Source organism: Heteronotia binoei, chromosome 14 (genome assembly GCF_032191835.1).
Source record: "Heteronotia binoei isolate CCM8104 ecotype False Entrance Well chromosome 14, APGP_CSIRO_Hbin_v1, whole genome shotgun sequence".
Classification (NCBI taxonomy): Eukaryota; Metazoa; Chordata; class Lepidosauria; order Squamata; family Gekkonidae; genus Heteronotia; species Heteronotia binoei.
The window spans coordinates 55338951-55351924 of NC_083236.1; the positions used below are offsets into that span (position 1 = coordinate 55338951).

Here is a 12974-nt window from a genome sequence, read left to right on the forward strand (position 1 = left end):
AGACTCTTATTAGACACCCAAGTATATATAAATACATCTATTAATAATGTATGTTTTAAACCAGGGGTGCCAAATTCATTTGTTACGAGGGCTGGATCTGACATAAACAGGGCCGGCCCTGGACTTTCTGGCATCCTAGGCAAGCTAACTTCTGGCACCCCCCTGCACTGATAATGACACTGAGTCACATGGGGGGGGACTCAATTCGGTACCCCAGAAGTTTGCCTAGTTTGCCTAGTGGTCAAGCCGGCCCTGGACATAAATGGGGCCAAACCATGTGTGTCATAAAATGCAATGCCAGACAGTAGAGATATAAACTTTCTAAAGGACACAGACAAACACAATTAAAGATTTTTTAAAAAAAAATTAAAATAAAACATGCTTAAAACATTAGCACTCAGGCAATACTTTATTTAAGAGCCTCTGATATCTGACAACTCTTGTTCTGAGGAGCCTTGGTCAACAGAAGTGGAGAGAGGCTTGGCTCAGTAGTTATGCTGTGCAACTGAGAGAGCCTGGCAAAGCAAACTCTCCCTCCCCAAGGGAGGAGCCTGAGAAAATAAGAGGCTTTGCTCTGTAGCTCATGTGTGATTGAGCAAGCCTGGCAAAGCAAGCTGTGATGCAGATGGAAGCAAGAGAGAGCGAGAAGGAAGCAGATGACAGCCAGTTGCTCGGGGGCCTGATAGGACTCCTCCGAGGGCCGCATGTTGACACCCCTGCTTTAAACTGTTAGCAGCCTTGGCTGCCCCTTGTAAGGGCAGAAAGGCAGGATATAAATCTTGGAAAAACAACAACACAAAATAATACTAATAATAACAATAATAATGGTAAAAAGCATAAAGTTTGAGTCCGGCTGCACCTTTAAGACCAACAAAGTTTAATTCTGCTTATAAGCTTTCATGAGTATGCACACGTCATGTACACAAAAGCTTATACCAGGAATAAGCCCAGTTCACAAAGCTGAAGCCAAATTGAGCCCTGCTGGAAGCCCTGCTTTAATGATGTTTGTTGTTTTACTGAATTGAATTGTTATTTATATTGATTGCTTTTACATGTTTATTTTACGTTGTGGTCTGCCCTGAGCCCACGGGGGGGGGGGGGGAAGGGGGGAATATAAATGAATAAAACAAATAAAACTTTGCTGGTCTTAAAGGAGACACTGGACTCAAACTCTGTTCTGTTTCTTCAAACCAACATGACCACCCACCTGAATACTGGTAACTATTTGCACCTACGACATGTTACTTAGAAATACAGGACGTGGATGACATATCTCTACGCATATCAATATATCAAATACATCAAAGGGTCCCCCCGAGTTACCACAAGTAAACCATGAAAATGCTCTATCAGGGGTTCCTAAAACCCATTCCGGGGCCTGTTTGCAACCGGGCTGCCACTCACTGCGCTATGACACCTCCCCCCCCCCCGCTGCCATCGCCCTGCCCTCACAGCACCGCAACGAGCCACTCCGTCACACACACACACCCAGCACGACAAGGCTCAGCTCGCTGCCACTGCCTGTTTCCTCTCTTCCTTTATTTCTGCCTTCCTTCCTTCTGGCTGCCTTCCTTTCTTTCTGGCTGTCTTTCTCTCTCTCTCTCTCTCTCATTCTTTCCCCCTGTCTCTCTCTCCTTCCTTCCTTCCTGCCATTTCATGCTTTCCCAAGCCTAAGAGCATTTTATATTTCTAGTTTTCTGCTGTGTGAGCCTTGTGTTTTTTCTTTGTTCTATTTTTAAAATTGCCTTGCAAAATCCCACTATTCTCCTACCTTTCCTAAACAAAATATTGCAAGGGTTTTAAGCATGTTTGTACATCATTTCCTGTCTCCTGGCTCCACCCCCCAACGTCTCCTGGCTCCACCCCCAAATTTTAATGGGCCACAAAGGAGAAATGTAAAAATAACCGGGCCACGGGGGGAGGGGGGGGCTGCTCTATATACTTAAAAACGGTTAAATAATTTTATTTATCTATTTATGGGATTTCTATCCTGCCCAATGGATTTAGCTTAGCCAAATCTGCCTCAACCAACCAGACACACACCCCAATGCCCAGTCCAAGATGTCTGGGGCTGAGTTCAGCTGGCTGTCCATTAACAGATACAGCTGGGTGTCGTCTGCATACTGGTGGCATCCAAGCCCAAATCCCTGGAGCAGCTGGGCGAGAGGGCATATGTAAATGTTAACCATCGGGGAGAAGTTCACTCTCTAAGGGACCCCACAACTCAGTGGGAATTGTGGGGAGACCTACTCCCCTAGAGCCATTCTCAGTCCCCGACCTTGAAGGAAGGAGGAAAACCAGTCCCCTGGATCCCTATGTCCGCAAGGCGGTGGGTCAACAGGTCATGATCGGCCGTGTCAAATACTGCTGTAAGATCCAAAAGTAATGGCATCGCTGAGTCACCTCAATCCAGCTGTCTCTGAAGGTCATCTGTAAGGGTGACCAAAGCTGTCTCAGTCTCATAACCGGGTCGGAACCCAGACTGGCTAAGACATGCTAAATGCTGATTGCTTTAAAGAAGAAAATCTCTGAACAATTTTTTTTTTAAATAATGGGACTATTTATTACATAGAAAAAGCCTAACTCCTTCAATACATAAAATTTTGAAAGCTCAGTGAGAAATGAAACAACTTCAAAACTGCTTCTTGTGATAGCTCGCAGAAATGATGTCAAACTTCCCTATTCTCCCAGAAAGAGAAACAGGCGTTCTTAACAAATGGAACGCAAAACACCACATACTTTTGGGACCGCCTCTCTCAGTATGCCCCCGGCATACAAAGGCAAGCATAAGGCCCCCTGCCTTGCTGGAACTCAACACCCGTACCCTGCAAGATTTACTACCTTTCTTCAGGGCATGTAAGGCAAGAGATGTTCCGTCAGGCATTTGACTGAGATGGGACACCGTACAATCTGGCACTCTCACACTCTCCCCCACCTGAAATACCGCCTGGAGGCTCAGGAACTAACTTTTTCACCACTAAAAAAATTGTACTGATATATAAGATGCGCCCAATGGAAACCGCCACCTGTGACATATATGCTATTTGTTCTATTGTATTTTATGTTTTAGCTTGTAGTTTTTAATTGTTTTAACTTCTGTTCTTATCCGCCCTGAGCCCGCTCACAGGAAAGGGTGGAGTACAAATTAGCAAATAAATCAATAAAATACCATCTTGTAATGGGAACTTCTTTTTATTTGGATTCAATTTTAACGTTGGTTTTAATTTAAATTGTGCAGTGTATACATATATTGTTGAAGACTGCCCTGAGTCCTGTTTGCAGGGAAGGGCAGCCAATTAATAATAATAATAATATGGAATGACTGTAACAACCCCAAAAAACTAGATTTACAACAGCATAAACCAACAACACTCTAACACACTTTGCCATATTAAGAAAAGAGTAAACAGGTAGAAAAGACAAAAAAGGAAGGTATGGGATTCCAAAATCATGTAAATGAATTATTTGATGTACTCACACCAAGTACAATGATGTGATAATTTTTGAGACACCAAAGTCAAGTGGGGGGGGGGGATCAGCAGGATTGTTTCCTATTTAACTTTTTTCTTCCTGACAATGTTCACTACTAAGCAGTCTGATTACTCGATGCATATTTTGCGTGAACCACTAGCTTTGATGCACGTGCAGGTGTGCGTGGAGAAGCTCCTCGCTGCCAGATGTGCAGTCTGGGAAAAGATCAGCCAAGTAGCAGAGGCAGCATAAGGATGACAGGTGCTTGGTCCTGCTTCATTTGCTGGAAGTATCCTCAACAACAAACGAGATCTCATTCAGTTCTGCTAATCGAGAGGCAGCGGATGCAAGCAGCATGTCAAACGCCTCAGAAGAATCTTAAAACAAAGAGCCTTCTAAGCACACAAATGGGCACACCTAGTATTGCAACTAAGGAACCAAAAATTGTGTTCAGTGGGATACAGCATCCAGCACACAGCGATCAACTCAAACCGCTTGGTGTTAAGTAGAGTTCTCCGTAAGTTGTCCTTGCAGTATCAAAGCGAACTAAACCAACCGGAAAACAAGATGCAACCTCCCTTTGGAATAAACAACGCTGCCAACAAATATGCCTCAACGAGGACAGCCATTTGCCAAATGCCAGCGCTAGGCAGCTGGCAGGGCGCCTGTCTTCCTGATAAGGAATCTGTTTAAGGACTCTAATTACGAAGATCTATCTTTGCAATCCATCAGGGTACCGCACAGCACAACAGTTGCTAGCAGCCAACTGAGAAAGCATCTAAAAAATGGATCATGAGCCTTTCTTTTCTTCGCTAAATCAAGCGGTTTAAGCCCAGATACCTTAGTGAGAAATCAATTCCGCATTTTCTTTGCAGCTTTGCAAGCCCAGAAGAGCTTCCTGCTGAAACAGGCAAAGACAAGGCAGAAAGAGCTGGGAACTGCGGAGTCTGAAAGGGGGAAGACAAGAGGGGGAGAAAAGAGTTGTGGGCCTGATTAAAGCCCTGGGCAGGCCAGTGGTAGCCTGCAGGCTTTAAGTTTGACACCCCTGTTTTAAGGTCTTTTCCTGCTCGCCAAGAACTAGTTTCTATCAGCCTCTGATGTTTCTCACCAAGGGGCAATGGGAGGAGAGGGGACACCTTTTTAAATTATTACTATTGTTTATGAAATTGAGTGTTCCACCTTTCAGATCTCACAGTGGCCAGCAAGGTAGCTAACAATTTAAAATATACATGATAAAATCACATTTTAAAACAATTAAAATCACCCCCCCCCCAACACACATATTTAAAAGAAGAGTTAAGCAGAGTTTAGATAGATATTAACAGGGCTTTTTTTGTAGCAGGAGCTCCTTTGCATATTAGGTCACACACCCCTGAGAGTTTACAGGGCTTTTCTTACAGGGCCTATTGTAAGCTCTTGGGAGTACTGGCTACATCAGGGGGGTGTAGCCTGATATGCAAAGGAGTACCTGCTACAAAAAAAGCCCTGGATATTAACACTGATTAGGAAGGAGAGATCATTGATGGGAAATGCAAAGTGTAACAAAAGAGGCTTCAGCCTGCTGGTGGAAGGTGGCAACAACAAGGGAACACACAAATCCCCCTGAAAAGAAAGTTCCAGAGATTTGGTGCCATGACCAAGAAGGCCCTCTCCTCACCATCCTAATCTCAAAAGGCAGAGGCACCCGAAGCAGGGCCTCCGAAGATGACCAGAGTGGTCAGGGAGATTCCCTTACTGGCTCTGAAAGCCCATTTTGTTAGCAGCCAGGCCCCTCTCCTGAAGAAGGGCAGTCTTACACCCCTTTTTAATTTTCAACCCCCAAATAATATGTGCACTGCAGAGCCTGGCCTAGAAATGGAACCAAGATGGAGCTGGAACAAACAAAATGAATGCTGCCCAGGAGACAAGGCTGGGAAACTATTTTGGGTGACTCAGGATAACTCCCCAACCCCAAAGAGATAATCAGTCTCAACCTTGGGCTTCTCAGTAAAGAATACCCCACCTCGATGACCTCATCAGACCTGGTTACGTGTCCCCTGCCTATCCACCCTAAATAGCAGGCTAGTCATCCTACAACTCAGGGAGGGAAGGCGGCTCAGTGGTAGTGCATCTGCTTGCTAAGCAGAAGGTCCCAGGTTCAATCCCCAGCATCTCCAACTAAAAAGGGTCCAGGCAAATAGGCGTGAAAAACCTCAACCTGAGACCCTAGAGAGCCACTGCCAGTCTGAGTAGACAATACTGACTTTGATGGACTGAGGGTCTGATTCAGTACAAGGCAGCTTCTTATGTTCACATAGGTTCAACTCAATTCCCATCCTGTACTCCGAGGTCATCAGAGGAAACTTAACACCTTTAGTTTACTCAGCCATCTCATCAAAGAACATTAACACTTTCAGTTTACATCAGACAAATTCATCAAGCGCCATTCGCAATGCCCATGCAAACTGTCACAAGTTTCCCTCAGACTTTGTCCACCCTGGGAAATCTAACCAAGTTTTTGTTCTAGAAGAAGACGACGATGACGTTGGATTTATATCCCGCCCTCCACTTCAAATCTCAGAACAGCTCACAAGTTCCTTTATCTTCCTCTCCCCACAACAGACACCCTATGGGGCTGAGAGGGCTCTCACAAGTGGGTGGGGCTGAGAGGGCTCTCACAGCAGCTGCCCTTTCAAGGACAACCTCTGCGAGAGCTATGGCTGACCCAAGGCCATTCCAGCAGGTGCAAGTGGAGGAGTGGGGAATCAAACCCGGTTCTCCCAGAAAAGAGTCCGCATACTTAACCACTACACCACTCCAGTTTGGAGAGGGTGCACACGCTAGGGGTCCACACGTCAGACATTACAACCTTACTAGTGTGTAGGTCCTTCTTCTGTCTCACTGGGAAATGCTGATCATTTTCCCTGCAGCCTTTAGTGGACCTCGATCTCCAAGACTTGGTAAATATCACCCTCGCCAAATGACTCTTCCTGTTCCTTCCTTTTATTTTTTCCTCTGAAATAGCATGTGTGTTTCCCTCATGTGTTTTATAAGTACACTTTCTCTTTATTCTTTTTAATAATAAAACCCTTGAGTTATCCAGCCTGGCTTATTTGAGTTCTCAGGGAACAATCCCTGAAAAAAGTTGGTGGTGATCCCCTAGTTATCCCCTCTCGTCGGTCTCCTGAAAGCTAATTCCCCCACTTAATTAGGGGACATCCAGTGTGGGTAACTACTTGGCCAAGGAGCAGGAGAGTTCAGTTCCAAAAAGGCTGGTAAGACAAAGTGTCTCCATACAGAACTGCGTTACAGCAAACGAAGAGCAAAATTGGAGTCCATTAACACCTTGAGTCCATTAAAATTGGAGTCCATTAACACCAGGAGGGCCTGGCGTGACTTCGTCTATGGGGTCGCAAAGAGTCAGACTCGACTGTGTGACTGAACAACAATAAAAAACACCTTGAAGCCCAGAAAGATTTCCAGAGTATAAGCCAAAGCTCCCTTCATCAGAAGGTTTAAATCCTGGAAATTCTGCTGGTCTTTAAGGTGCTCGTGGACTCCAAATCTGCTCTCTTCTGCTGCAGACCAACACAACTACCCAACAGAAGCTAAGACAAATGAAAAGAATGAGACAAACCTTGAGTAGGATTATATTCTTAGCACTTCATAATGGTGGTTTTAAAACTCTGAGCAACATCTATAGAGGGAACTGGTCATCTGCGGCAACTGGTCATGCAGTGAAATCTGATATTGCTGTGTCTTCCCCCCCCTTTCCCCATTTTCATGCAATTTCACAGAAACATCAATGCTTTGTTATGCAGCTGATAGCTACAACACTTTGCTAAGCCTTGGAAGTCCATCTCATTGAGTGGAGTCTGAAAACATATTAGCCATTGCTGGGAATTATTGATATCCCAAGGAAAAAATCTACCCTGCCCTATCATAAACTAAGCTTTCTACATGTCAAGGAGAATTCTTTTCAATGCTCCCTAATCATCAGTCTCAAAGCATGTTGTAAGCATCTTGGTAGACAACGTCAGAAACAGAACATACGGATTATACAGACCTTTCGTTCGGTCCAGCACTGAAATGCTCATGTTCTGAAAGTTGTCAGCAGTTCCTCCTCTGTACTCAAGTCTGCTCCCCCACCCCCGTCGGTCACTTACATTAGTAATCTATATCTTGTACTGCTCAGTGAATGCAGGTTCCGTAGGTGGCTTGTAACAAAACAGCCAATATAAGCAAAACATAACTATCCACTACAAATAATAACAATAACTACTATTATTATCATTAGGGATGGGCACAAACCAGCTTATGAACTAAAGTTTGCGATGAATTTTGGCCAGCTTGTGACTCACAGTTCAATGCTCATGAACTGAAGAGCCGTCACAAGCTTTCATAAATTTTAAGGCGATCTGCGGCAGTTTGTGAGGAGCAGCAGGGGTTTAAATGGCTCTGAGCCATTTAAACACCTTTCTGTTCTTCACAAAAAACAGCTAAGTGGTGGGGAGCAGAAAGCTGGGGTGTAAATTGCTCCCTTCTTTCCTCTGCTCAGCTGTTTTTTTGTGAGGAGCAGAAAGCAGGGGGTTAAATGGTTCAGAGCCATTTAAACTCCTGCTTTCTGCTCCCCATGAAAGGTGGCAAGGAGCAGAAAACGGGTCACAAACTTCCCTTCAAATCATAACTGGCCACAAGCTGATATGAACCAACCTCCCTTTGAATCATAACTGGCCGAACCATGAACCAAACTGTACAAATGCAGTTCACACCCATCCCTAATACCATCTTCCAAATTACTGGAAAAATACTCCTCTCAAAAATGCCATGGTAAATAATTCAGGGCCAAATCCATAACAAAGCTGATTCCAGGTGAACAGATCAGAAAGGGATATTCCACAATCATTATGTGCACTTACAGGGATCATTATATTTTATGAACACTCCTACTTAATCTGTTGTGCTGCTAACGATTCAAATGTGACCAAGCTTTTACAATAATGAAAATTCTTTGTTTAAACAAACAAGAACTGAATGACAATAACAAGAAGCGGGACAGGAGAGCAGGAAGTGAAGTACATTAAAACCGGTCTGGAACTTTTAAAGGGTTTATATTTTAAAAGGTTTATACAGGCACTGACATTTATATGGAGGCTCCATGATGTCAAAGGATTTATAACCCATATAGTTAAATACAAATTTCTGTCTCTTCCAAGATGAACTCCACCTGCATACACTGCATTGCTTTTCAAATGAAGTGAACCATTAAATGGGGAATAAAGAATTAAAAGCATTTCACTAAGTGGAATTGTGTAGAAATCAATATGAGGCGTCCTGCTGAGATTATGAGAATTCTAACTAAAACAAAAACAGTCTGTGGGAAACAAATGTGAATAATACAATTGTGTTTACCTCTTTTCTGAAATGGGTGTTGGCGCTTGATCCGTGGTTACCTTGACCCATGAAGCCATTTTCAATTCTAGAAGAACAAAAACAAATCCCATTTTTTTAAAAAAATATTATTTATACCCCTGCCTCCTTAACTTTATATTACAACCTTTAAAAATACAACAAGCAAACAAAATAAACAGAACCATAAAACCTATTGAAACAAGAAAACAAATTGCTTGGAGAATTATTTTCCTTGAGATAAAAGCAAGAAAGCTTTGCCAAAACATACGTTTTATGAACTCTTTCATGAGATTATCTGCACGGCGAAGGCAAAGTTAACGATCTGTCAGCCTGCTAAGATGGGAAGTCTGGTGGTGCTTAAAGGAGGAAACTCCGTAGTATGTTGTTTTTGTCTTGCCTGCGAATGCCAAGAATTCCAGGGGAGCAGTCCTCAAAGATGGAGCAGGTGAAGGGAGGCCACATCTCAGCTTAGCTGGCAAAAAGCAGCCCAAGAATACGGCAAAAAGATGGACACCAAAATCTGGTCACTAAGATTGTGCTACCTACTTCTTAATGCACTATCACAGAGGGCTAACTTTTAGGAGTAGAGAAGGAAATAGGGAGGGAAGAGGGTCTTTATCACTCTTTTCCCCCACCCTTGCTCTGGAGTTCTATCTACTTCCTCAAATGTATTTTTCCCTTTTTTTTTGAAGGGAATGGTTTTGAATTAAATTATCTTTTTATAAAGGTAATGTTGTTGCGGTCATGCTGCACCATACATGCCAGGGTATGAGGAAAGAGGTCAGGAAACCCCTGGAACCGTGTCTTTTAAGGAGACACAGGAAGACTGTTTCCATGTTAAGACTGAATCTAGAGCAGATTTTTTGCTAATGTTCCAATTTCTCTACAGGATGTAGCTTGTTTCACTTATCCAGAATTATTTTCCTCTCTGCTTTTTTTTTCCTGGGGAGGGGGCATCAAGTCAATACTGAGTTATGGAGACCCCGTGGGGTTTTCAAGCAAAAGACATTCAGAGGTGGTTTGCTATTGCCTTGTATTCCTTGGTGGTCTCCCTTCCAAATATTGACCCAGCTGGTCCTGCTTAGCTTCTGGGATCTGATGAGACTGGGCTAGCCTGGGCTATCCAGGTCAGGGCCCACAGTCATTTATTTTAAAAACCCTACCTTTCCCACCTAATTTGGGCTTTGCAAACAGTTAAAAATCCAGAAGGAACATGCAGCCAACAGGGACTGACAGCCTGTGGTTTCCATCCCAACAGGGTAGAAATATCATAGTTTCTCTGGGGAACTTGAGCTCTGAAAGCACAACGTATAATTACAAGCTGCTAATTTTCAACACAACAACACACAGCACTGGGAGGGGAAAAGCAGGCTAGTTCAACCAGGCTCACACATACTGCAGAATGCGGCAAACCACTCTAAGATGGCAATATGGACCGTATTGTTTCAGATTTCAGGCGGAGAAAAAGCCAGCGATGCAAGCTAAGAAAAGCAAATGTCTTCCCCATGCACTTGTTTTCTAGTTGCATGGAGAGCAGCTACATTTGAGCCCAGTAGCACCTTAGAGACAAGCACTATTTTTGGGGTATGCGCTTCTGAGACTCAAAGATCTCTTTGTTATAAAAACTCATGCCCCAAAAACCCTGCTGGCCTCTAAGGTGCTCCTATGGACTCAAATATAGCTGTGCTCAATTACATACCTACACAGTTACCCCCACTGAATCTAGTCGCAGGGAGTTCTCTTTAGGCAATCCCTCCCCCACAAGGTGTCCACATTCTGAAGCAGTGCATGACATTTTAGTATTTCCTTTAACTGCAAGTGTGAATCAAAAAGGGAAGGGCTTGAGGACGTTCTGTTGCTAATAATAAATAAAACGTTGTTATTCATGCTCCACTTCTTCAACCGGTGAGAAGTCCTGAAAGTGGCAATTTACATGGGTTGGCCCCCTCTGAAGGAGAGACTTGATGGGGTTCTTGCAATTTTGTATTTTGCAGCAACAAACGAGGACTAGCGCTACTCCAGAATGACACATCTGGCTGGTGGGTCAGGAATAAAAATGGAAAAGCAGGAGGGGTGTATGTAGAAGGGGGGAGCGGTTGTAGTGGCAGCGGCTTCGCTGCTCAGGGAAAATGGCCCCAGAGCTAACAAATTTATGCAGTAGATCACAACTTTAGTGCCAATAGCTCACTAAGTAGGATTTTGCTCACAAAACTCCATAGCTTAGAGCAGGGGTGGCCAAACTGCCGTTCAGGAGCTACATGTGGGTCTTTCACACACATTATGTCGCTCTCGAAGCTCCCACAATCCCATCGGCCAGCTTGGAGAAAGCATTTGTCTATTTAAATCACGCCTTCAAGCCAAACCAACTGGCAATTTGGGACATCACATTTAAAGTTAAAGCTGTTTTCTTTCCACCTCTCCCCCCGGAATCTATTTGCCTTCCTCCCTTTTTTGTGGCTGTCAAACATCTGACGTTCATATCCTGCAGCTCTCAAATATGTGACCTTTATTCTATTTCGCCCTTAAGTGAAGCAAGTTCGGCCACCCTTGGCTTAGAGGGAGTACAGCTTGCCAACAACCTGGAGGGGGGAAAAAAAAGTATCCTGCCTCCTTCATACAGATTTGATGGGATATTATTTACCCGGCGATCTCTCTCTGTGCCCTGAAAGATCTTCGCCTACCTAAATTTCTATTCAAAAGGCAGGGTCCTTGTTTGCTCCAGCCTTACAAACCGGGAGGGAGAGCAGAGAGCCATGCCCCCAATACGCTGAGTTAGAGCGAGCTAGCTCACACGTTTTTAGCCTCCGGCTCACACATTTCTGTCTCTGCTCAGGCAAAACGGCCCCAGAGCAAACCAATTTGTGCAGCGGCTCACCGCTTCAATGCCAGCAGCTCGCAAAGAAGAATTTTTGCTTAAGACTCCGCACCTTAGAGGGAGCATTGGTAAAACGTACATTAAAAAAATCATACTATTTTTGATTATCTCCCCCCCCCACCCCCTCCTGTTATTGTTATATACTTGGAAAGACGTTTCAGCATAAAAAAAGGTAAAACAAAAGGCGAGGGAAAGAAGGAATGCCTATTTCAAGGTTCCTGCGTCTCGCCCCCGATACAAAATGTACCTGAAATGCTACAGGATTGGGAGTCGAGGCGGAGAAAAGGAAGGCCTTCCCCCTTCAATGGCGCCTGCGAGCTGACCCACCTAAACATTACCCCCCCCCCAATAGACACTACCTAAGCGACACCCGCGGGAACACATTCGCCGTCCCCCTCCCCCGAGTTCCGCCACTCACTCGCCCGAGGCTCCACGGAGCTCCCTTCCCCGCCGCAGCCTCGAGCTTCTGCGCTCTCCCCAAACGGCCGCCGAAGCCCGCAGCAGAAGGAAGGCAAACCCGACCGCCCCTCCTCGGCTCCTCCTCTTCCGCGGGCTGCTGGGAGGGAAGCATCCTCCGCCCGCCTGTGGGCCAAGAGGCGAGCCGAGGCCTCCTCGTACAGCGCCCCCGGGAGGGCCGAGGGGAAGCGCGGCCTAGCTGGGCCTACCTGGTTACCGTGGCAACGCCGAGGCCTCCCGGGCGTTTGACGGGGCTTCGCGACCTCTGTGTGCTACAGCCCAGTCCTAAAACAGAACGAGCACTTTCCTGTATGATTGTTATAAGTAACAGTTCTGGAGTTGTCAGCTCTGAGGGTGTGTTCAGACTACAATGAATAATGCATTTTTCAACTGGATTTTTGCTATTCGTACACAGTACCCCCCAAAAAAAATCCAGTTGGGAAATTTCTGGAGGAGCGGAGTATGAGGAAGCCTGGGTTTGCAGAGGGGAAGGGTTTCAACAAGGTATAGCGCAGGGGTGAACAAACGTGCTTAACGTAGGAGCCACATAGAATAGATCTCAGATGTTTGAGAGTCACAAGAAACAAGGAAAGAAGGAAGGACAATAGATGGGGGGAGGGAGAGGTGGCAATAATGCAACTTTAAATGCATTCTCCAAGCTGCTGGCTGACTTGGGTTGGAGAAGTGATTTAATGAAACAAGTGCCTTCTCCAAGCTGGCCAATGGGGTGGGTGGGGGCTTGGAGAGCCACAGAACGTGTGAAAGAGCCACATGTGGCTCC

General features: G+C 45.0%; 1 protein-coding gene across 3 annotated transcripts in view; it reads right to left on the minus strand.

Annotated features, from left to right (window-relative positions):
* The window catches only part of LOC132582223 (nuclear receptor coactivator 5-like), a 32196-nt gene extending 19825 nt beyond the window's left edge, over window positions 1-12371 (minus strand). For all 3 annotated transcript variants that reach the window (XM_060253758.1, XM_060253759.1, XM_060253757.1), the window contains exons 1-2: window positions 12156-12371; window positions 8863-8929 (exon numbers count right to left, since the gene is read on the minus strand). In XM_060253758.1, coding sequence (XP_060109741.1) covers window positions 8863-8921 — 59 coding nt within the window. In that variant the 5' untranslated portion in view covers window positions 8922-8929; window positions 12156-12371. The remainder of the gene's footprint in view (window positions 1-8862; window positions 8930-12155) is intronic.
* Between the last annotated feature and the right edge of the window lie 603 nt (window positions 12372-12974).